Below are 24,477 nucleotides of genomic sequence, written 5' to 3' on the forward strand. Positions count from 1 at the left end.
GGAAATCACTCTTTTGGCCAAAGGCAAGGATATGTGCTAGCAGACAACAGCCCTGTGAAACCAGTCCTACAAAAGCTAGCTATAATTGTCTGGGGGAAGAAGAAAAACAAAAAGCCACCCAAAACTTGGTTTGGTTAATTATTTAATCCTAATGCAAAACACATGATCAACAGGCAGAGAGACTAGAAACTTCTGCTTAGCTCCACAACAGGCAGAAACCCAGGTTACTGTTCCTCTTGACCCTTCTGCATTGCCCTAAGCAGCATGGCTTAGTGGAAAGAGCACTGGTTTCAGAGTCAGAGGACGTGGGTTCTAAATCCCTCTCTGCCACTTGTCTGCTGTGTGACCTTGGGCAAATCACTGAACCTCATCTGTAAAAATGGGGATTAAGACTGTGAGCCCCACGTGGGACAACCTGATCACCTTGTATTTATCTCAGCGCTTAGAACAGTACTTGACACATAGTAAACACAAATATCATTATTATCCCCCGATATACAGCCCCCCCAGCACTTAGGTACATATCTGTCATTTTATATTCATGTCTGCTGCTCCTTCAAAACTGTAAAATCGTTCAGAGCAGGTAATGTATCTGTTATATTGTCCTCTCCCAAATGCTTAGTACAGTGCTCTGCACATAGCAAGTGCTTATTAAATATGATGGACTGCAGAGGCCCCTAAAGGCTCGGTCATATTGAAAAATTACGCGAGTTGAGCTCACAGCTCAGTTCTGTTGACTGCCAACACAAGTACCAGTTGAGAAAACAAACTTAGTGTCCTTGAAACAGCACTGATTTTGGTTCACTCAGGATGTAAAGTCATAATTCATAACCAATTCTGAACATGTAGAAAGTTTTCCTTACCTGACTGTACAACATAGTGCAACCTGACTGCTCAATTATGTGCCTTTAAAAGGAAAAAAGTCTTCAAAAAAATCCACCAGCACTAAAGGTTTAAGTTCCATGCCTCTATTATCAATAGCAGTGGAAAAACTCCACATTGTGACCACTGAATAAAGTTTTCAAAACAAATTAAATCAGACAAATAAAATAAAGGCTTAAAAAGACAGTGACCTTCTTGGAACACATCTACTGCAGTCCATACTTCACTCGGCTGCCCAGATTATCTTGCTACAGAAACCTTCAAGGCATGTCACCCCCCTCTTCAATAATCTCCAGTCGTTGCCTATCTACCTTTGTATGAAGCAAAAACTCCTCACTCCGGGCTTCAAAGCTCTCCATCTCCTTGCTCCCTTCTACCTCACCTCCCTTTTCTCCTTCTCCGGCCCAACCCGCACACTCTGCTCCCCTGGTTCTAACCTTCTCACTGGGCCTCCATCTCACCTGTCTTGCTGCCCACCCCTGACCCATGTCCTACCTCTGGCCTGGAACACCCTCCCTCCTCCAATCTGCCAAACAATGACTCTTCCTCCCTTTCAAAGCCCTACCAAAATCACACCTCCTCCAAGAGGCCTTCCCAAATTGAGCCCAGCTTTTCCTCAGCTCCCTCTCCCTTCCACTTAGCTCGACTGGCTCCCCCCGGCCCCTCAGCACTTATGTATATATCTATAATTCTATTTATATCGATACCTGTTTACTTGTTTTGATGTCTGCTGCCTCCTAACCCCCTGCACCCCCTACTGTAAGCCCGTTGGGGGCAGGGATTGTCTCTATTGCTGTATTGTACTTTCCAAGCGTTTAATAATAATAATGTTGGTATTTGTTAAGTGCTTACTATGTGCAGAGCACTGTTCTAAGCGCTCGGGTAGACACAGGGGAATCAGGTTGTCCCACGTGGGGCTCACAGTCTTATTCCCCATTTTACAGATGAGGTAACTGAGGCACAGAGAATTGAATATGATTGAATGAGTAATCATAGCCATATGGCAAGAGTGTACCAAGCAGTTTCTTACTGGGGTTCCAGCCTGCACAAGGGAAAGTGTGCCAGTTCCTGGTGCCCACTGGTCCCAGTGGTTTGGCAAGAACATGGGCCTGGGCATCAGAGGTCGTGGGTTCTAATCCCAGCTCTGGTACTTGTCTATGTGACCTTGGGCAAGCCACTTCACTTCTCTGTGATGCAGTTATCTCATCTCTAAAATGGGGATTAAGACTATGAGCCCCAGGTTGGACAATCTGATTACCTTCTATCTACCCCACCACTTAGAAGAGTGCTTGGCACATAGTAAGTGCTTAACAAATATTATTATACCGATATGACTATGTATTACATATCCCGACTCTGCCCCTTGGCTGTGTGACTGTGGGCAAGTCACTTCACTTCTCTGTGCCTCAGTTCCCTCATCTGTAAAATGGGGATGAAGACTGTGAACCTCACGTGGGACAACCTCATTCCCCTGTATCTACCCCAGCGCTTAGAACAGTGCTCTGCACGTAAGCGTTTAACAAATACCAACATTATTAATATATAGTATAGGACCATGTACCCTATATATTACCATGGAACCCGAGCCCATTTCTATACTGAGAGCCCACTGTGAGGTAGGGATTGTCTCTATCTGTTGCCGAATTGTACTTTCCAAGCGCTTAGTACAGTGTTCTGCAGATAGTTAAGCGTTCAATAAATACGACTGAATGAATGACTAGCCTCTCATCTTCCCATTTCTCCTAGACAATTCAGTTCTCACCTCCTAAACACTTAAGGTGGGGGTGGGGGCGTGGGGGGAGATGGGTGTGTGTGCACGTGTGTTGGGGGCCAGTGGAGCGGGTGTGGTAGAATGAGTACATTACTTTAAACTCTGCTACTTCCCTATTGTAATTTTGTTCATTCAGTCGTATTTATTGCACGTTTACCGTGTGCAGAGCACTGCATCATAGTTTGGGAGCCAGAGGTCACGGGTTCTAATCCCGACTCCGCCACTTGTCAGTTGTGTGACCTTGGGCAAGCCGCTTAACTTCTCTGTGCCTAAATCACCTCATGTGTAAAATGGGAATTAAGACTGAGCCCCACGTGGGACAACCTGATTGTAACTACCCCAGCTTTTAGACCAATGCGTAGCACATAGTAAGCGCTTAAATGCCGTCATTACAAATTAATAATAGACACATTCCCTGTCCCAAACGAGTAATGCATTACCCCAGGTAGATTGCAAGGTCCTTAAGGGGAGGGATATGTCTACTAACTTTATTGTACCCTCCCAAGAGTTTAGTACAATCCTCTGCGAAAAACATTTTAAAAAAATGGACTCTGAAGTAACCCATTAATACCAAGGGTCCTTTGAACTTCCAAGATCAGAAGGAGTTTGGATCTAGATTTGAACTCAAACCGGGAAGACTTTGAGCTTTCCACCGTATTCAAGGGTTTTAGAATATGAATTCAGGGAACCTCAAAGCTGGCATCATCTGTTAGAATACACTATTTGGCTGTCAGTACCTCGCAGCTTAATGTACAGCAATCAACAACACAAAAGGATGTTTTAACAACCCGTAGGGAATCACAGGGTGAGAAGAAAGTGTTGAAAAGCTGGGCGACACACCCCTCAGCACTGTGCTGATTCAAAAAACCGGTCCAGAGACAGGGCTCGCTCGGTGGAAGATTGCGGAATCTTTTCAATATTCCCGTCACTACCAATGGCATTATAATTTACACTTGAAAGGAATTTTTTGAAGGAAAAAAATCGGTATAGTTAGTTCTCTATGTACATATTTATATATACATATATTCACATACAAGCGCAGATACAAATAGAATGAATTTAGCATGTGGCTAAATATGCAAATATTCCGTTCTCACCTGTAAAGATAAGGATACCTCCATCCGTAGAAGGTGAATTGGAAAGTGAAGCGGCCAGAGTGATTCACAGTTGCGTTTCAGTCCACTTGGTTTACCATTAAGTTGTCGGGCACATAAAACAATGCGAGCAAGCCTCCCGAGAACACTATTTTGGGTTAGAAATCCCCTTAATGGGAAGCCTTGTTAAAGTAAGCCCGAGATTAGGTGTAAATCTGGAGAAAAAAATTTCTCCTCCCTGGACTAAATTCGGAGCCGCTCGGCTCTATACTCAAGCGGGGATAAAAGGACTGATCATCGGTCGGGACAGAAAGAAAATTAAAATCTTCCTCTTGCCATACCCAAACAAAGCTAAATAAGCCCCGGTGGCCAAGATAGCTGTAAGGGCAAGATAAGCACAGAACATTCAACTGACAGGGTAAAGAGGAAAAAAGCACGAGACTCCGCCCAAGGCCGGGCTTTTATTAGTGATGGAGTAGCCCTGCACCTGGCAGCCAATCCTAATCAGCAGGCCAGGTGGTGCTCACCTTGATTGCCCACGGGAGCCCAGAAACCCCAACCGAGGCCGAAACTGCCCACTTAAAACCAAGTCCAACCACACCGAGCTTCCTTTTTAAACTTCTATGTCACTCAGATACAGAGAAATCACTCGGCGACAGAGAAACGGTTTACCAAAAACAATGGTCCTGGGGAGGTCTCGTGGGACAGGAATCGGGGCTGGTCCCGGCTCAACCCTATCCAAAGAAGGATTGAGGGTCCCGTCCCCATCCCACCTGAACTCCAGACGACCACCCCCCGGGTCGGGAGAGGTGACTATCCGCTCACCCAACAGCCCTTGGACCATAGTAAGCGCTTAAACACCATCACAGAGCCAATTCTCCCCGGATCATTCCAAACAGTGGAAAGAGCCCGGGCTTGGGAGTCAGAGGTCATGAGTTCGAATCCTGACTCTGCCACTTGTCAGCTGTGTGACTGTGGGCAAGTCACTTCACTTCTCTGTGCCTCAGTTACCTCATCTGTAAAATGGGGATTAACTGTGAGCCTCATGTTCTACCCCAGGGCTTAGAACAGTGCTCGGCACATAGTAAGCGCTTAACAAATACCGACATTATTAAGGAGAGTTGGGGGAGAGGAAGGCCAGAGCCATTCCGGTGGCACCTGTGTCCTCATTAACACTTAAAAAAAGGGAAGGCATAAAAAAACAACGTAAATCCAGATTGCTAATTAATCTGCCACCCCTACAAGTTACTAATTTATCCCCTGTCGCACCAGAACAGACGACGACAGGTACTTTGCTCTCCATCTATTTCTTTTCCCTCTCCTCTTACCACCACCATAAAAGCCTTCCCTATCCCTTCCCTCTACCTCCGCTGCTCTCCACGTGGAAATTTCTCCTCAAATTCGTAGAAGCATTTTTATTTCGTACTTGTGAAGGACACTGACTTCTTCAGTTCATAGTTGCCAAAGCGATGTGTCATTTTTGGTTGGTTTTTTTTCCCAAACTTTGTTTCCATAACTTTATTTTCCAACAATATAGGTTTCAGTTTTAATACCCATTTTGAGGCAAACATTTGTCAAACACATTTGGGCCCCGAGTAAGTGATGTGGCTAATGGAAAAGCGTTACGGGCGGTGAGCCCGTTGCTGGGGAGGGGCCGTATCTGTTGCCGAATTGTACTTTCTAAGCGCTTAGTATAGTGTTCTGCACACAGTAATTGCTCCATAAATAGAACTGAATAAAAGCATAAAACGACGCACCATTCTCGCTGGTTGAAAATATTACCGTAGTGAAATAATTTACGCCGAAGAACACCGGGAGACTCTGTCTATGACCACATCTAAATCCTCCCTCGTGACTTCCACACCTGCTCCTGAATGGGAAGGAGCACGAAGCCGTAGGAAGAGCACGGATTTGGGAGTCAGAGCTCGTGGATTCGAATCTCCGCTCCACCGCGTGTCAGCTGTGTGACTTTGGGCAAGTCATTTCACGTGTCACGGCCTCAGTTACCTCATCTGTAAAATGGAGATGAAGACTGTGAGCCCCACGTGGGGGCAACCTCATAACCTTGGAAATGACAACCCCAGCGCTTAGAACAGGGCTTGGCATACAGTAAGCGCTTCAAAAATACCATCGTCATTATTCTTCTTCTTCTCACTCCATGAACAACACACACCAAATAACGGCCACGCCTCCATTTATTCTTTAAGGAGATGGGTGTAGCATGACTCTACCCCCGACGAGCCCTTTGCCCCCAGAATCGCTTTTTGGTCTCCACCTCTACCCAAGGTAAAACCACGGATTCATGTGACTAATGTCCACCGGGAGTGGGGGGCCCCTTCCATCCCCGAAGCCCAGACTGCAAAATCGTGTCCTGAAACTCATCTCTGGACCCCAGGAAAAGCGAAATTATCTGTCTGGAAGAAGGTGGGCTGGGACTGCGCTGCTTCTCTTCCCTTTCTCCATAGTAAGCACACCTACTAAGGGCTTTAATAACAATGTTGGTATTTGTTAAGCGCTTACTATGTGCAGAGCACTGTTCTAAGCGCTTGGGGAGATACAGGGTAATCAGGTTGTCCCACATGAGGCCCACAGTCTTCATCCCCATTTTACAGATGAGGTAACTGAGGCACAGAGAAGTTAAGTGACTTGCCCACAGTCACACAGCTGACAAGTTGCCAGAGTCGGGATTCAAACCTATGACCTCTGACTCCCAAGCCCATGCTCCTTCCACTGAGCCATGCTGCTTCTCAAATACCATCATCATTATCAGCAGTAATGGTAGATATGGAGCACCTGCAGAACGCACAGGGCTGTGTTGAGCTCGGAAATGATAGGACTTTTTTTGGTATCTCTCTCGCACGCTGAGAGAGCTCTGCCATTTCAAGGTGCCCTAGTAGATAGAGCACGGGCTCGAGTTCTAATCCCAATTCTGCCACTTTTCTGCTGGGTGACCTTGGCCAAGGCAGTTCACTTCTCTGGGCCTAAATTACCTCAGCTGTAAAATGGGGATTAAGACTGAGAGCCCTATGAGAGTCAGGGACTGTGTCCAACCCGATTCCCTTGTATTCAGACCAGCGTTTAGTACTTAACAAATACCATAGTAAGCACTTAACAAATACCAAAATCAGTATTAGCTCAAATACTTTCTCACCTCATCAATCTTGTTAGAATTTGGTTGACTTGAATTGGGAATTTGGGAAACAGTGTGGCTTAATGGAAAGAGCCCCGGCTTGGGAGTCAGAGATCGTGGGTTCTAATCCAGTCTCTGTCACTTGTCAGCTGTGTGACTTTAGGCAAATCACTTAACTTCTCTGTGCCTCAGCTACTTCATCTTCAAAATGGGGATCAAGACCGTGAGCCCCAAGTGGGACAACCTGATAACCTTATATCTATCCCAGCGCTTAGAACAGAGCTTGGCACATAGTAAGGACTTAACAAATACCATCATTGTTATTATTATTATTATTATGAGAAGCCATTATTATTATTATTGTTGGTGGAAAGAGCACAGATCCAGGAGTCAGAGGACCTATATTGTGTCTACCATAGTAAGAGCTTAGCAAGTACCATTATTATTAACAGGCAATGCTAATCTCCTATCCAAGTTACGACTGGCATATTTACAAAAGGTGCAAAAGGAGAAATGGGCTTTCTCCACTTTCTAGATGTAGGCCCCATCTTCCACCAGAGAATTTCTCCCAGGGGGTCACTGCCCGCCCATTCCTTGGCTTCCTGTCTTTCAGCGAACCAGCATGCAGATGGCTAACTCCGTCCCTGGCCCCAAAAGAGTTTAACTGGACGTTTGAAAACCAGCACCAGGATATTTCTCTAGAAGGGAGATATCTCCTCTTTCCTCACTCAGTATCATGGAGAAATCCAGTAGGGATTTATAATTATTTGCCCTTAGGCAGGGGCAAAATTCAGACTTGTTACATGTGGTGAATTTTGTTCATGAAGAATCATTCCCTCGATTCTTTTTTAGGAATGACATAGTGAATAAGGCGTCTGAGTGGCTGTGTTGTGGCTGGAGGGAAATGGGTTCTAACTGGAGGGGATGAAGGGGCATTAAAAGATGGTGGGGTCAGGAGGGGAAAAAAACCGAACCCATGAGGATACGAGTCAACAACAATGACGGCTGGTTTTCAGTGAAAATGCGAAGGAGTTACAGCCTAACCCCAAGTGCATTGATACAGGATACAGGAGTTTTCTCTTGAATTATGAGATGTTAGAGGATACCGCTGTGTATCATGCAATCTGGTGTATTACAGCATGATATATAGCTTCAAGTACTCTTTACTTGACTTTTTTTGGCGCCGACACTTATAAATACAATCTGAAGTAATAGCGGATGACTAAACGGGTGTTATAACTCTATTCTGTGCTTGCTCACTGGTCTCAAGAACTTAGTAGAAAGCATCTGTCAAGTGACTGTCTATGAAGGTGGCAGAAAACTGTCATTAAGCCAAGTGGAAAAATTAAACACTTTCTTAGTCATATTCAGGGAATTCTCAAGTGAGAGAAAACTCCTGGACACCACTCACAGTCTTGATTCACTCTACTTTCTTTAACTCCACAATTCTCTCTCCAATTTCCCCACAGACCTCTAAAGATAAAAGAATACTCCCAAAGAAAACTGGCTCTAAAAGTCACTATCCAAGGTAGTCTTTCTATTCTTCTGTAGGTCAGCCTATCCACTCTGCTAGTTTCTTTATCAAATAATGCACCCAGACCAGCAAGCACTTCATGTCCACCACTAAGTACCTGATGAAGCAGTCAAAAATAAAAATGTATTTTATGTAATTGAACTAATTTCCACTTCTATGGAAAATTCCCCAACAGTAAAAAGAACCTTTATAACATTCAACAAGCAAGTGTCTCTGCCTGCAGAAGTTCTCGAGGAAACCGAGGCTGAAATACCAATTAGCTTTACCAATCTGAATAATTGATGGAAAACAAATTCGATTATAATATTTTTTAAATGGCTTGGAGCTATGATAAACAGCAGTGAAGAAAGACAACCTGTTCTCAGGCTTGTTAGACAAATGGAAATCTATTCCTGCTCCAACAGTATTACATAAATATTCCCCTTTAAGGTCAGCGTATAAAAAGTCTTTTGTCTAGAAGTCGCTGCAGGAGAAGATTAACTTTCATGGAATTGCGTATTTTTAAATTCTCCATCCTAAATAAAACGGGACACGACTTAGAGGAGTCTTGTGTGCGAATTTATTTTTGGAAAAATCTTTGTCAGTGTATGTGTGCGCCGACCAAATGATGAACTCTGACATCTCAAAAAGGAGCCTGCTCATTTAAAAACAAGGAGACTCTTCTTGTGTGACTTCACTTGGAAAGCAAAGAGGGCACTCAGAAGAAATAGTCTTAGTTCTGTGTTCTGTAGGTAAGGGTAACCAATCACACTGAAGTATTTGCCCTCTACACTCTCCTTCTTTTCTGAACAGTTGTCTACACAGCTTGCAATAAAATGGAGTAAGTGAAAACAAATGCTTTGTGGGCCTGGTATTGTCTTAAAGTCTGAAGAGTTAACAGATGGATAGACACACTAGAAAATCTCTCCTTTCCCTTCCTAGCATCTGTAATGTCAAGCTCTCTTCTGAGTGCTTGTCCCTAGTTGCTTCCCTGCTTTCCTAGGAAAGCAGTGTGGGCTAGTGGATAGAGCAGGGGCCTGGAAGTCAGAAAGCCCTGGGTTCTAACCGCAGATCCACCACTTGTCTGCTGTGTGACCATGGGCAGTCCCTTAACTTGTCTGTTCCTCAGTTACCTCATCTGTAAAACAGGGATTGATTGTGAGGCCCATGAAGAACTTGGACGATGACTAACCTGGATTGGCTCGTATCTACCCCAGTGCTGAGACCAGTGCTTGGCTCATAGTAAGCGCTTAATAAACGCCATTTTTAAAAAATGCTCAGATGCATGGCCAATGTGGTGAAAATAAGGTCCCTGAGAACTTGGGTGATAAGAGTATAAAAGTTGAACACTTTAGTGAGTTAGGGTGTTGAAAAAGCCCAAGCCAGTATATCGCTCTTCATCCAGCTTCAAATCAGAGTGTTAAAGGTTATAGTTTTAAGAGCCCTGTCTCTTCTACCCTCCCTTAAACTATTTTGCTGAGGATATGTCTGGTGTTCTTTTTTTTGATTGCTTTAAGGAAATAATAAACCTCTCAGGGCCCACCCACTATGCTTACTTACTGCCAAGCACAAGGTATTTTTTTGCTTTGGATTTGTCATTAAATTTGTCATTACTGCTTTAACCCTAAATCCAAACTCTCTTATATTTCAACTGATTTTCCTATTGCTCCCTAACTGTATTTTAGTGTCCAAATACAAATATCCCGCTCTACATCATTATCCTTCGTCAAGGCAGATGTTGAGAGAGAGAACCCATATTGTGAACATACTCTTAGTACGATCAATACCCATATCTTGGTGAAAAGGCTTCATGCTGTTCAGGACTGGCTGTCTCTAAAAATAATGTAACAGATGGGTAACCCACAGTTTAACCTAATGAATTGATAGCAATGACTTGGATGATTAATTCCAAAGAACATCCTTGGGAAAGTTCCCATTTCCCTCATACTAGACTGATTCTTGAGTTTACCTGGCAGCAGCATGGCCTAGTAGATAGAGCACATGCCTGAGGGTCAGAAGGACCTGGGTTCTAATCCCAGCTCCGCTGCTTGCCCCCTGTGTGACCCCAGGCAAATGACTTCACTTCTCTGTGCTTGTTATCTCAACAGTAAAATGGGGATTAAGACTGTGAGCCCATGTGGGACAGGAAGTGTGTCCAACTTGATTTTCTACTATCTACCCCAACTCTTAGAACAGTGCTTGGCACATAGTAAGTGCTTAACAAATGCCATTAAGAAAAAAAAGAACCTATTCCAATCCCTTTCTTTGTGGATCTGCACATCTGGACCTCCTCTTAAACCCCATTTCCAAATAGACGTTAAGGGACTTACCCGTAATTGCATAAAATGACAATGGTGGAGAGCCATAGAAGACAAGTCTGCCAACTGCAGTCGAACCTCTTGTTCCCCTTGCATCAACAATTCATCAGTGGTATTTATTAAGTACTTACTACGTGCTGAACACTATGCTAAGTGTGAGGGAAAGTAGAATGCAAATTAAGTCAGACAGGATTGGTGCCCTCAAGAAGCCTAAAATCGTGCCATTTGTAGGTTTTCCTCATCTTGATTCTCCATCTATAGTGATGCTTAAACTGATCTACATACAGAACTCCATCAATCAATGGTATTTATTGAGCATTTACTATGTGCAGAGCACATAATTGTTTTTTAATTCCTGTTATATTTACTGTCTTTTAACTTACCAGTTCTTCCTTCATAGGAGATTTGAGAGATTTCCTTTCATAAAATCAATGAGGATTCTTAGATGGGTCAAGGGATATCCTTAACACTGACTGATGGGTAGTTTCAGGTCAACAGGAAAAAAGAAGTTGAAAATAAGAAAAGAAAAAAAAAGCTCCTCTGAGGCCTTTCCCACTTTATCCCCAAACCCCCACATCAAGGTGGCTGCACCACTTAAGTTCTCACAACTTTCAGTAGTACTGATGGGAATACCTTATATACTCTATCTTGCTTTCCGGTAACTGTAATGTACCCTTAGTGTCTACTTCCTATGGTAGATTGTAAGCTTCTTGAGGCAAGGCTAGTCTCTGAGAGTCAGGGTAGATGCCATTGAGCAGAACTGCAAAAGGAGAATTCTGAAGTCGTTCCAAAGGGGATTAGAGCCTTTTCAAAAGTGGTGAAGTTGGAGGTGTGACCAGAAAGGCGGAAGAGAGATTATTATTATTATGATTGTGATATTTACATGTTTACTATGTGCCAAGCCCTGAAATAAGCACTGGAGCGGATACAAGATAATCATGAAGGACAGAGTCGAAATAGGAGGGAGAACAGGTATTTCATTCCCACTTTATGGATGGGGAAACTGAGGCCATGAGACGATAAGTGATGGGTCCAAGGTATTCATTCAATGGTATTTATTGAGCGCTTACTATGTGCAGAGCACTGTACTAAGCGCTTGGAATGTACAAGTCGGCAACAGATAGAGACAGTCCCTGCCCTTTGACAGGCTTACAGTCTAATCGGGGGAGACAGGCAGACATGAACAATGGCAATAAATAGAGTCAAGGGGAAGAACATCTCATAAAAAAATCTCAGCAAGCAAGTGGCAGAGCCAGCATTTGAAATCAGGTCCTCTAACTCCTGTGTTTTTTCTACTAGGCCATGGTTGGGTTTTAGGATGGGATTACTTTTTTGGTATAGAAAAGTGTGCCTCTCAGGGTGGGGGAGAAGGAAAGTGACACAATCCTTATGAAGCATCTGCTTAGAGGCACCTAAATAATCACGAGAATCATGACCACATTGCTACTCTAAGCCCCAGAAAATGGATTTGATGACAAGGGCCCACCTGCAAAGCTTAAGGTTTAAACAGAATGTACACGAGAAGAAAGGCATCAAAGTTTCAGAAGGTGCATGACTCAGTGGTGAGATTTCTGGTTGGAGGGCTCTCATTTCATAACTTTACATTTGTAATCCTGAGACAAGAAGCTGGGAGTTGGGGGTGAAAGCCTTTATCCCAGAACAAAATGGTTAACTTTCATGTTGCAACATAAATTATCCTTTGCTCCAGACTGTCTGTGCAATCCATATAGAATGATTAATGTCAAGATGATAAAATGATGCAGTCACATGAATTTGATTCCAGCTGCTCTAGCCTTTGATATGATTTGTGAGTGACACTTGTATTTTTCACTGGTGATTAGTTAATGCTGGAATGGACGACCAGATGATAGTTGGCTGGAATCCCAAAGTATTTGGCCAGAAAGTTGGTAGATAAAGTCCTATATGACACTTAGCACATATTCATTTAAGCATTTGTCATTAAAATGGTCATTGCATTCAGTGTAGAAAACTATAGTCTGAAAAATTTCCTGTGATGCAGTGATTTCCAAACACAAATGGTTCGTGTAGGGCCAATAAAAGATTGAAATAAAACAGTGCTTGGTACATAGTAATTACTTAACAAATACCATAATAATTAACAAAATAGTTTCACAGTTAGTGCTTGATACTATAATAATGTTTCTATTTTTGTTTTTGTCTTCAAGACACTAACAGAACTTGACTCATTTCCAAGATAAACAAAGAAGATTTTCTGTTGAGAACTTTTTGTCATGATTCAGAAAAGGAATATATGACAGATGGTGTGTATGGAGCTCTTACTATGTGCCAAGCACTATGCTCAATGCTAGGGTAGATACAAGACAGTCAGATTGGATACAATCCCATTATGAGTCTCACACTCTCATTGTATGAATGGAGTAGTTTTACCATGACATTTTGTTCTCTTTAATGTCTTTCTTCAAATGACAGCTGCGTCTGATGGTCCACATACTTTCTAGGAATTACTTTGGGCAGCAGAGAGTCAAAGCTGGGAGAGATGCAGCGTGGTCTAGTGGCAAGAGTCCTTGCTTGGGAGTCTGAGGTCGTGGGTTCTACTCCCTGCTCTGCTGCCTGTCTGCTGGGTTACCTTGGGCAAGTCACTTACCTTCTCAATGTCTGTTACCTCATCTGTAAAAGGGGGATTGAGACTGTGAGCCCCACATGGGACAACCTGATTACCTTGTATTTACCTCAGTGCTTAGAACAGTGCTTGGCACATAGTAAGTGCTTAACAAATACTGTCATTATTATTATTAGGTGGAGTTGGGAAAGCTGAAAATGCTCAATCAAGGGGATAGGCTGGCAAGATTCTCTGGGGGGGATTAAGTAAGTGCTTTCTATGTAATAAGCACTGGGGCAAATTTAAGAGAATCAGGTGCATTTGTGCATTGGATATTCACCGCACTCTCAGGCCCACAGCACTTATGTACATTTCTATGAACTTTATAGTATAAATTGTTTATATTAATGTCTGTCTTCCCCTCTAGACTGTAAGCTCCCTGTGGGGAGAGAATTCATCTTTCAACTCTGTTGCATTGTACTCTCCCAAGTGCTTATTATAGTCCTCTACACACAGTAAGTGCTCAATAAACATCACTGATGAAGAGATTACACAAAAGGTCTGTTCCACATGGGTTCGCAGTCTAAATAGGAGGGACACCAGGTAGTGAATCCTAATTTTTATAGACAAAGAAATTGAGGCACAGAAAAGTTAAGTGACTCACCCAAGGTCATGCAGTAGGCAAATGGGCTTGGAGACCAAACATGACTTGAAAACTTAATCAAGTCTGTGAGCAGACTTTCTCTAATGCTTTATTGTTGCTTGACATTATTAGACTTGTCCTAGATAAATTCAGGTCCAGAATAGATCGTTCTTCTGAAAACTTACTTTTTCCAAATGTGCTGTCCAGATCAGTTTGCAGGTCAGTTTGCCCTTATCAATCATCCTATTTAATGAGTGCTGGACTAAAGTGGAAAGGTATAATTGACATAATCCCTGCCCTGGAGGAATTTATAATCTTGCAGAGGAAACAGACATTAAAAAATGGGAGGCAAGCTACTCAGCTGTGTATGGTAAAGCAACATGGCCTAGTAGGAAGGGCCTGGGAGTCAGAGGACCTGTGTTCTAATTTGGTTCCGCCACGTGTCTGTGGTGTGGCCTTGGGCAAGTCACCAATTTCTCTGTGCCTCAGTTACTTCATCTGTAAAATGGGGTCCTCCCTCCTGTTTAGACAGTGAGCTCCATGTGAAATGGGGACTGTCCCCTACTTGGTTATCCTATATCTACCCCAAAGCTTACTACTGTGTCCTGCACATAGAAAGATTGTTTCCTTCTGAAGGAAGTGCTTCCTCTTGTGATTACAACTGCCACCCATTCCTGTTCTGATATTCCATAAAAAACACAATCAGGTCATTAAACTCAAGCAATGTATCTAGCTGTTCGAACCTCAGCAACTAGGTAGATTGCTGGACTTGAAGTCACTGGAACAAATTTTAGAGAGGAGTTATTTTCAGAATACTTGGATTCAGGATTATTAGTATTTAACCCCTCTAGATTGTAAACCCCTTGAGGGCAGGGCATTTTTGAAGGTGGGAACATGGCTTTACAGGCTGGGAATCCCCCGTTCGAGGGTAACAAAAATGCTGCCGGGTTGATCTTCCCAGCAGTGGTGAGGTCAGATGATACCAAATTTGTGCAAATTGATTTAGTCCTTTGCTGAGGTGCCCACTGATGGGGAGATTTTTTTACCCATGGGTGCTTGTGTGGCTGAAAATGTCATAATGGTATTTCCAGTCCAGACCACTTAACTCTAATTTAAAGGTCTGCAAGCAGTAACTTCTCGTTAATTCAGAACCCACACAATTGGGGAAAAAAACAAAAACCCCACCAGACTTTGAATTAACTGGATTCATATTATTCCATGTTTGTTTTAATAACATTAAACCCCCTAGTGAGCTGGGTGATAGGAGATTGGACTGTGTGGAAGAAATAAGTATTTGATTAGCAGGATTTGACTTTAGCTCAGATTTTATATAGCTGTTTCTTAGGCAATTTGTCTATTTCTGTGTTGCAGGGGCTGTGTCTTTTAGAGTCTGAAATATGCCTTCTCCTCTGGGTCGTTCATAAATATAGGATAATAATGTTGGTTTAGTCAGCAATACTTAGCACAGCTCAGGAAAGTCCTTTTGCTCCTCTCAAACCTATGGTGTCCCTAATCCTAGAAAACTGAATGAAGAAGCCTGAGTTTTCATTCTTTCTCTGCCTCTATGAGAAAACAAAGACACTGAGGGAAATAGATGGAGGAACTGCAGATAGGCTGACAGATGGAGTTTGAGGGTTTTCATCCCCACAAGCAAGAGCTAAAATTGATGCTAAGCTGATACAGTCCAGAAAATAGGAGCTGGAGAAAAATGAAGGGATAAGTACTGTTTGAAGAAGTGAACTCCTCCAGAGAGACTCATTTCTTTCTAGAATGTGTCTGAGAAGCACCTAGTTGCTGGCAAGTTAAAACAATCCCCAAATGACCTATTTGAAGCCTACTGTAAATCTATTCAGAGGGAAATACCTAGCGCTTACATAACAGACAAAAAAATGAACAACTTCCTTACTTTGTTTCCAAAAGATTGGGTCTGTATTTCCTTCCCAATCCTTAATAATTAAGACATTTTAAAGTGCTTATTAAGTAATAACAGTGAGGGTATTTAAGTGCTTACTATGTACAAAGCACTATTCTAAGCACTGGGGTAGATACAAGGTAATCAGATTGCCCCACGTGGGTCTCACAGTCTTAATCCCCATTTTACAGATGAGGGAACTGAGGCACAGAGAAGTTAGATGACTTGCCCAACGTCACACTGCTGATAAGTGGTGGAGTTGGGACTGTACCGAGCACTGGGATAGGTGCAAGATAATCAGGTCAGAAATAGTACCTGTCCCATTTGGGGCTAATCTAATGGCAAAGAAGAGGTATTTATATTCTTATATTGTATTCTCCCAAATGTAGTGCCATGCCCTGCACCTGGTAAGCACTCAATAAATGTGATTGATTTCACTCCCCATTTTGCAAATGAAGAAACTAAGGTCCAGAGAAGTCAGGAGTTTACCAAGCCACAAGATCAGGCAAGTGGTGGAGAAAGAGCGTGGACTTGGAAATCAGAGGACTCGGGTTCTAATCCTGACTCAGCCTCTTGCCTACTGTATGACCTTGGACATGTCATTTTACTTCTCTGTGCTTCAGCTTCCTCATCTGTAAAATGGGGCTTCATTACCCATTCTCTTTCCCTCTTAGATATATAAGCTCCCTGAGGACCAGGGACCGTGTCCAAACTGATTATCATGTATCTACCCCATTGATTAGTGCAGTGTTTGGCAAATAGTAAGTACTTAACAAGTATTATTATTATTATTGTTATGTCCCCTAACTCCCAGGCCCATGCACTTTCCATTCAGAGATCCTTAAATGTACCATGCTTCCAATTTTTTTCTTTTTAAGCCTCAAAACCTAATACGGGAAAAGATTTCTCCACATCCCAGATCTTGCACCCTTGAATGTGGTAGAGGTATAAAGTTCCCAGAAACAACAACGTCGTTCGCATTCATGATCCGAAAGCCATAGTAAGTTTTCTCCTTGAGGATTTCCTAATTTGAGTCGCTAAAGCTCAGGAAGACCAGACCGCCCCGGGAGGTAGGTTCCCAGGGCTCAACAACGGACGTAGGCATTTGGAGAGGTTTACTTCACTGGCTCAATAATCCTAACTGCAAGTAGCAGAGATGTGGACATTTTCATGTCTGTGTTAATGCAGTCCACCATCTGCCAAGACCATTGTGCAGCTCGACTGCACAGAGGAAATGCTAGCCTGGCCCAAACAATTCACAGAGGAAGAATGCTATTGACTTTTCAATCTTACAAACACCTGGGAAGAGATCAAAATCCAGCCCGCAAGAAAGCAGGGACCTTATTCTCCTCTCCCGCCCTGGCAAACTCACTCCAGAGACCCAACTAACCAAGATTAGTCTACGTAGCAGCATCAAGGGCTCAAACTCTGTGTGCTGAGTCCTCTGTTGAGGACTGAGCTTGGGAATTTAGATTCTACCTCGCGTGCATATATTCAACCAGTTTAAGATTTCAAAACCCAGAGTGTGTATTTTATGATTCTGTTAATAAGGCAAGATCTGAAGGATAAACTAACAGATACAGACCCATACAGAGAGGTCTAGTAGAAAGAGCACAAGACTAGGAATCAGACGACTTGAGTCCTAATCCCAGCTCTGCCACTACTTGCCATGTGAGCTTCATAAAGTCTCAACTTCTCTGTGCCTTAGTTTCCTCATCTGTAAAATGGGGATTGAATATTTATTCACTCTTCTGTGCCTGATGTAATTTCCTTTGATCTACCTCTGCTCTTAGGCACAGAGTAAGCACTTTACAAATACCACACTTTTTATTGCTATTATTATCACTATCTTTTGCCGGGAAGTGACTTCCTTCCAGAGGGAAGATAGAAGCTCACTCCCTCCATCCTTGTCCAAGAGAAACATTCATGCCCTTGGTTTACTTTGCAATAGAATGTTCATGACATTAATGGCTAGTTAGGCTTAGCTGATGAATCTAACCTCCAAAAGTCTGAGGTCTCCAAACTAATCCCTTTTTTGGGTCTTGAAATCCAGTGTATCATTTGACTTCTGCTCCTTGTCCCCACAAATTTGCTCCAGGGTGGATCCGTGAGTTGACCTCTTTAATCCCAGATGGAAGATTACACTGCATTGTCTAATTGAACCAGAAGAAAACACGGTTATGTTTTGTAAATCTTCACATTCATTTTATGCCAACTTTTAGAACATTTTTCAGAATTGAAGTTCACATTTTTAATGAAGTTTTCAAAACTTCAGAAGGACCACGGAAGCAGAGGTTTTTCAACCGATGCTTTTATTGTATAATCAGATGGTGAATCAATTAAAATAAACAGAACTTTTGTGTTTGTTTTTGTGTTTTTTTTTAAAAAAACTTTTTCCTTCTCCAGTCACTGTCGGTCTTATACCTAGTGCTTCCACACACAAGCAAAAAGGGAAAGGCCAGACATTTAAATTGCCCCCATGAACCTGCACTCATATATATATACACAAATACAGTATGCGTGTGTTTGTGTACACACATAGATGTACTTATATAGAGACACACATACTGAACATAATTGAATTAACAGTACACTCAAAGAACATGGTTTGGCTCACAATGAAGTGTTCAGTGTTAAAATAGCAACCCAGAGCAAAGATTATTTTTGTAGATAAGCAGGCCTTTTTCTCTTTTCCATTAGAAACCATTGTCAGTCTTCACACACATCGTCCATGTCTGAAATTAAATTAAAAAAATAACAAAAGTTGGACAAACCCTCCGGTTTTCATTTCATCCCATGTGGATTCTTGCTTGGGTTGTCCTGTCAGATGTTGGCTTATTTTTCTCTATTGCTTCTAGATTCATTTCATGTCTTATCCATCGGGGAAAGAGGTGCTTTATGGCCAGGTACTGTGTGTTGCAGTAATCTTTTCAGTTGGATCAGCATCAATCCCGTTCTCCCATTTCATTTGTTGTTGGCAACTCTTCCATTTCCTGCATCCCCTGTCCTGCATTACTTCTCTGTGAATTGAATACTATCACAGCTGCATTAAAAAAAAACACAAAACTGGATGACCCAATCCTCTCAGAGTGCACTAAGTTGTGCTTGTACTGCAGCATCTGTTTACAGAATATACTTTTCAGTTGTTAAAAAAAAAAAAAACAAACCCCTGTGGGAATCTTTTCTCTACTCTAGCCATTAAAGTAAACACTGTAACATTTCGGTATATACATACTTTTCCTTTAAATATGTTAACTCAGAAATGACCAGCGAACAGTGTCTGCACTGATGTTTCTGTGACAGAAAACAGTGATATTTATAACCAACTTTTCCCACTAAAAAAAAAAATCAATCAAGGCATGCTCAAAATGGCTTGTGGTAGATACTTAAACTATAATTTCTCAATGTTGGGAAAAAAAATTGTAGGCATATATCCATTATCTTTCTCACCAGCTTCTTTTATGTTTGTGTTATAAGGCAGACTGTAGCACTTATCTGTACCTGGATAGTGAATATTTTAAAAATCAATTTTGAACCTCTTTTATTTAGAGCCCATTAGTGAACAAAGTGCATTAAAACATCCTTTACCGAGAACTAAAGTGATATGTAAAATTGGAGAGGCAATCAAGTCTGAATTCATTGTTGCATAAGATAGATGTGAACTGTAGGAAAAAAATGTAAATTTCCTCAGAAACTCTTAAAAAGTATTTCTTCTCTACATTTAAACATTTCTTCCCCAGTCTCCCACAGTAATCCTTTAGGTATATCGGGATCAAGTGAAAAACACTGAACGGGACCTCTGTAATAATGGGGAAGATGCTGACGCTGTATTCCTTCTAGAGTCACAAATAATCCTAGAGTCATTGGTTTGGAAGTGATGTCACCTAATCTCACTCCCTTCCTCAGACCAGGATTGAACATAAATCCCACCTCTGTTTTTGTTTTGTTTTTAGGTTTTTTTTTAAAAAAAGACCCAGAGAGGGAGAGTCAATGTAATCAATTCAATGTTTAGTAACCCCTCTTCAAAGAATGCAGCCAATACTTGGTTTATATTGTGCCACCGAAACACTGATAGTCAACTTGATTTCTAAAACCTCGATGGAGGGTCCTAGCATAACGAGATTTAATTTTGCTAAAAACAGGTTTTTGGGATCGAAGTCCATTTTCCACAAATGTAGGGACATGTATTGTCATTTAAACCCGATAAAAACCATAAATCATCAAAATGGAGATTCAGGCTGTTAGGTGCACTGCCCTAGGCACTACATATTGGTGATACGTGCTCACATACTTGTTAGTGGAACTGAGTCTTTTTGTTGTTTCCATTTATCATGGAATAAGGTTCATTTCTTTCTCTCAAGAGACTAAGAAAATACTATAGGTGAGAGACTATTAAATGTGAAGGAAAATGCTTTATGGACCCGAGGGAAGACATTAAATGGAGCAACAACGTAGATTTCCCTGCGCTATAAAAAAAGTAATCCAATTTCTGACAAACACAAATCATCCTTGATTGCAAATTTGGATGCGTCGATGTTCCCGACTGTGCAGGCCCAATCCAGTCATGCTCTAAATGCTCACCATGCATTCCCCAGTGATTAATGCCATGAGTACTCTCTGGTGGGAACTGGGAGTAGAGCAGGGATATTATGCATTTTCAAAGCCTCTGCTGATTCAGGGTCTAAATCTCTGAGCAGCAAAACAGTTGTTTTCCCAGAACAAGGAGTTTCCAGCCTCAACCTTGCTATTTGTTCTAGCTCACCACCAGGTGATTGCACACTTTTTTAAGAGCAATTTTAGCATCTTTTCTTTTTAAAGGAGGAATATGCCTCCCTATTTACTATTCAGGGAAAGAGAATCCTTCCTCTTCGTTTTACCATTTAGCCTGTCTTCTGAGTAGTTTTTCTCCTCAAACTGCCCATCCTCAGCTACAAGTTTACACTGGGTGAGTCTGGGATTCGATGAAGCAAGAGCATGGATGAAACTTGCTCCGACTGAATTTTTTCTTTTTCCCAAGCACTTAGGCCGTGATGAAAAAAATGTGTAGTGGGCTGGTAAAACTTGAGTAAATGGGCTCTTAACGTGCAAAACCAAATAATTCCAAAGAGTTGTAATCCAGATTGGGTTTCTTTTATAAATAATCTATAAATCTTCCTGTAAATACAAAAAGTGTTCCAAGAAATTATTAAAGCCATTTCCTGCCCTTTAATACAAAACACGCTGTGGAGAGTGAGAGAGTGAGAGAGTCCTCTTTCCAGCCCCATCTGGGCTAATTTATGGACACCTTTTATGCCCCCATATAGCTGAAGAGTTCTGGTCAACCTCTTGTGGGCTGGGCTCCTGCAGCGCCCCAACCTCAGCATTAGCTCCTTTTCCGTCCTGCCACAATCACGGCAGCTGCTCCGTGCAGTCCAAGTGATCTGGTATTGGAAGGCCCGTGATAATTGTCAAACATTTATTCCACACAGTGAATGTGGGACACACGGGCTGGGCGAACGTAATATCAAAAGTATAAAGGTGGAGTGAGTTCAAAGCATCATAAAAAGCGACGGAGCCGTTGTCGTAGTCCAGCAGAATGCCCACGCGTCGGAGGTGGGGGGCGGGCTCAATTGGAATTTCCTTGCTGTTGTGTCTCACCACCCAATTATTGTTACAACGACACAGCACCCAGGAGGCAGAATTCTTCCCAATCCACTCGTGCTTCGGTGCTGACTTGTAAGCGAGACCAATGGCATACCTCCGGGAACAAAAATCAAAACAAAACCAAGTTTATCCTCCATGTCAATGAGGGCTCGTCTTTATTCTGCAGAGCTTGGGGGCCTATGGCTATCCTCTTTTGTTTACATCTGTTCTCATTAAGTAAAGGCTCAGAAAGCTAATTATGTGTATTTAATTAACATGCTCTTTCACTCCAAACCATCCTGTGATGAGCGGGCTCACTGTTATCTGGTGGATCGGTTTGCCCGCTGCTTTCTCTTTACCAAGAGACTGTGGGGAGCCCAGTCTTGGTCCCATTTAATGGGAGAATAATGAGAGAAAGCAAAACCAAAAAATCATGGGGTTAAAATCCCACTACTGTCAAAAAGTTGGGTGATTGTTCTTGGGAAGAATCATGCCAGTCTTTTTATACATACATACTCACATTCACACTCTCTCTCTCTCTGTCTCCTCTTTCATATCTTTTATCATTCAGCTAGAGAACCAGTTAGGGTCAAGAAAATCAATACAGATAGATTCACTTTCAGATTTTAGACTGTGAACCCGTTTATTGGGCAGGGATGGTCTCTATCTGTTGCTGAATTGTACATTCCAAGCGCTTAGTGCAGTGCTCTGCACATAGGAAGCGCTCAATAAATACTATTGAATGAATGAATTCTTCATTTCGAGTTGGATGAGAAAGTGGAATTTTGGAAATATCTACCAATATCCACATTCATGTCCATTTACCCAACACTAGTTATAACTAAGAGAGCTACACCAAGTAGGATCTTGCTTAACTGTGAGAGGTGAGATGGTAACATAGGACATCCAAACCATTTCAGTAATGCGCCTGACTGGGTTTGCTAACTTTTAGCTATCTTTACGTTCCATATCATATGAATGTTCTAATCCCAGATCTGCCACTTACCTGCTTTGGGCGAACTCAGGCAAGTCACTTAACTTCTCTGCACCTCAGTTTCCTCAACTGTAAAATCAGGATTCAGTAACTGTAGTCCTTCCTACTTCCACTGTGAGCCCCATGTAGGACAGGGACTGTGTCAAACCTGATTAACTTGTATCTATTCCAGTGCTTAGAACAGGGCTTGATGCACAGTAAGTGCTTAACAGATACCATTAAAAAAATAAAATATCAGTCTGCTCATACATCTGAAACTAGTTATAATCATTGCAAATACTGTACAAGACCCTTTAATCAGCCCTCATCTGGGCCCTCTCCTGTTTGTCCGTAATCTTAGTCTTTTTAAAATTGGCCACAACTCTAAAAATAAGCACCTTAAATCAGAAGCAGCATGGCCTAGTGGAAAGAGCATGGACCTGGGAGTCGAAAGACCTGGGTTCTAATCCCAGTTCTGTCACTGTCTGCTCTGTGACGTTGGTCAAAGTCACTTAACTTCTTCGTGCCTGTTACCTCATCTGTAAAATGGGGATTAAGACTGTGAGTTCCATGTGGGACAAAGACTGTGTCCAACCTGATTAGCTTGTATCTACCCCAGCGCTTAGTACAATGCCCAGCATAGAGTAAGGATTTAACAAAAAACATTTAAAAAATAAAGTGTCTGACCAACACCGAATGGATTGGAAGCACTAACTTCCTGAGCTGCGGAGTCCTATTCAGCTTCTGGTCTTTTTCTGCTCCATGTGGGACTAGCCACACTCTTCGATTCCTTCAGGGTCATTAAAGATATCAAAGAGAACTGGATCCAGAACCAATCTCTGGGGGAAAACACCTGTTATGTCTACGCCCTTCCCCTCTCTTCTACGCCCTTCCCCTCTTTATTCTGTTAGCACTATTCATCGGTGGTATTTATTGAGCCCTTAACTACGTGCAAAGCTGCGCTGAATAAGATGTGAAAGATAATACTTGAGAATTTCAGTACTGTATTTACCCAGGCAAATACTGTACACAAAATACCTTAGTATTGGGATATATCGCTATTACTATTTGATCACGTACTTTACAATGTACTTTTTTCACTTTAAGAAATGCTTTTGGATCTTGGGTGTATATCAAGTTCACTTTACACTATTTAGTATGGGAAACTTGGCATTCTTTTGTGCAACATTCTATTTTTCATGGAACCAATTAAGAAGGCGAGTCGGGATAGAGCAGAATTACCAGCTGTGAAAACTTACACAAGAGCATATACTTTTGCACACCTGCTGCTAAGAAACATTTAGCCCAAACGGTATAGTGTATTAATACATCGGACCAAATGATGATTTCATTCATTCCTTTCAGCCCAGGTACAGAATTTAGATGGCTAAGGCTCTTATTAAAGGACTCATTTTGCTTTTTCTCCATCTTCTGGTACTGAGTTAAATGAACTGTAAGGTTGGACAGGATGGGTTACTAGACACGAGCACACAGTGGAATTTGCACTGGGGTGACCAGTGGTGTCACCAGTCAGCTGGAACATGCAACAGCAGAGAAGCTCAACCACATGGCAATTAGAGCCACTTATGGTGGCATTGAGCCCAGTATGAGCTGGCAGGCTGGAGCTCACGGATCTTGTGCTGTCAAGCCCAGCAGTTCCTAGCCCACTACTCCCTCCCAGGTTTATTGGAAAGATGCAGGTTGGGAGCAATAGTTCTCACGGCCTTTAGCCAAGGGAGTCATTTTGGTGGGATTTCATTAGAGAAAACCGGAAAGGGTGGAGGGGACTTCTCCTTGCCTTAATCCTACAAGGTGCTCGGTGGCACCCGAGAAGCTTTAGGGAAAGATCGTGACCTACTTTCTTCAATCCACAGCATGGCTGAGCGGAAGGAGCGTGGGGCTGGGAGTCAGGAGACCTACGTTCTAATACCGTCTCCACCACTTGCCTGCTGTGACCTTGGACAAGTCACTTGATTTCTCTGTGCCTGTTTGCTCATCTGAAAAATGGGTTTATATCTATGTCCTCCCTGTCTCTTGG

At 42.4% G+C, this 24,477-nt stretch overlaps 1 protein-coding gene and 1 long non-coding RNA gene across 12 annotated transcripts in view; both read right to left on the reverse strand.

The window, feature by feature from the left end:
* The window catches only part of LOC114817003, a 123,428-nt gene extending 119,284 nt beyond the window's left edge, over window positions 1-4,144 (reverse strand). Inside the window, exon 1 of the long non-coding RNA XR_003764837.1 lies at window positions 3,751-4,144. This is a non-coding gene — a long non-coding RNA (uncharacterized LOC114817003). The remainder of the gene's footprint in view (window positions 1-3,750) is intronic.
* A 13,995-nt stretch (window positions 4,145-18,139) lies between these two features.
* MID1 (midline 1) overlaps window positions 18,140-24,477 on the reverse strand; it is a 353,265-nt gene continuing 346,927 nt past the window's right edge. For all 11 annotated transcript variants that reach the window (XM_039914193.1, XM_039914191.1, XM_039914192.1 and 8 more), the window contains one exon: window positions 18,140-21,581. In XM_039914193.1, coding sequence (XP_039770127.1) covers window positions 21,233-21,581 — 349 coding nt within the window. In that variant the 3' untranslated portion in view covers window positions 18,140-21,232. The remainder of the gene's footprint in view (window positions 21,582-24,477) is intronic.

Source organism: Ornithorhynchus anatinus, chromosome 15, assembly GCF_004115215.2.
Source record: "Ornithorhynchus anatinus isolate Pmale09 chromosome 15, mOrnAna1.pri.v4, whole genome shotgun sequence".
Lineage (NCBI taxonomy): Eukaryota > Metazoa > Chordata > Mammalia > Monotremata > Ornithorhynchidae > Ornithorhynchus > Ornithorhynchus anatinus.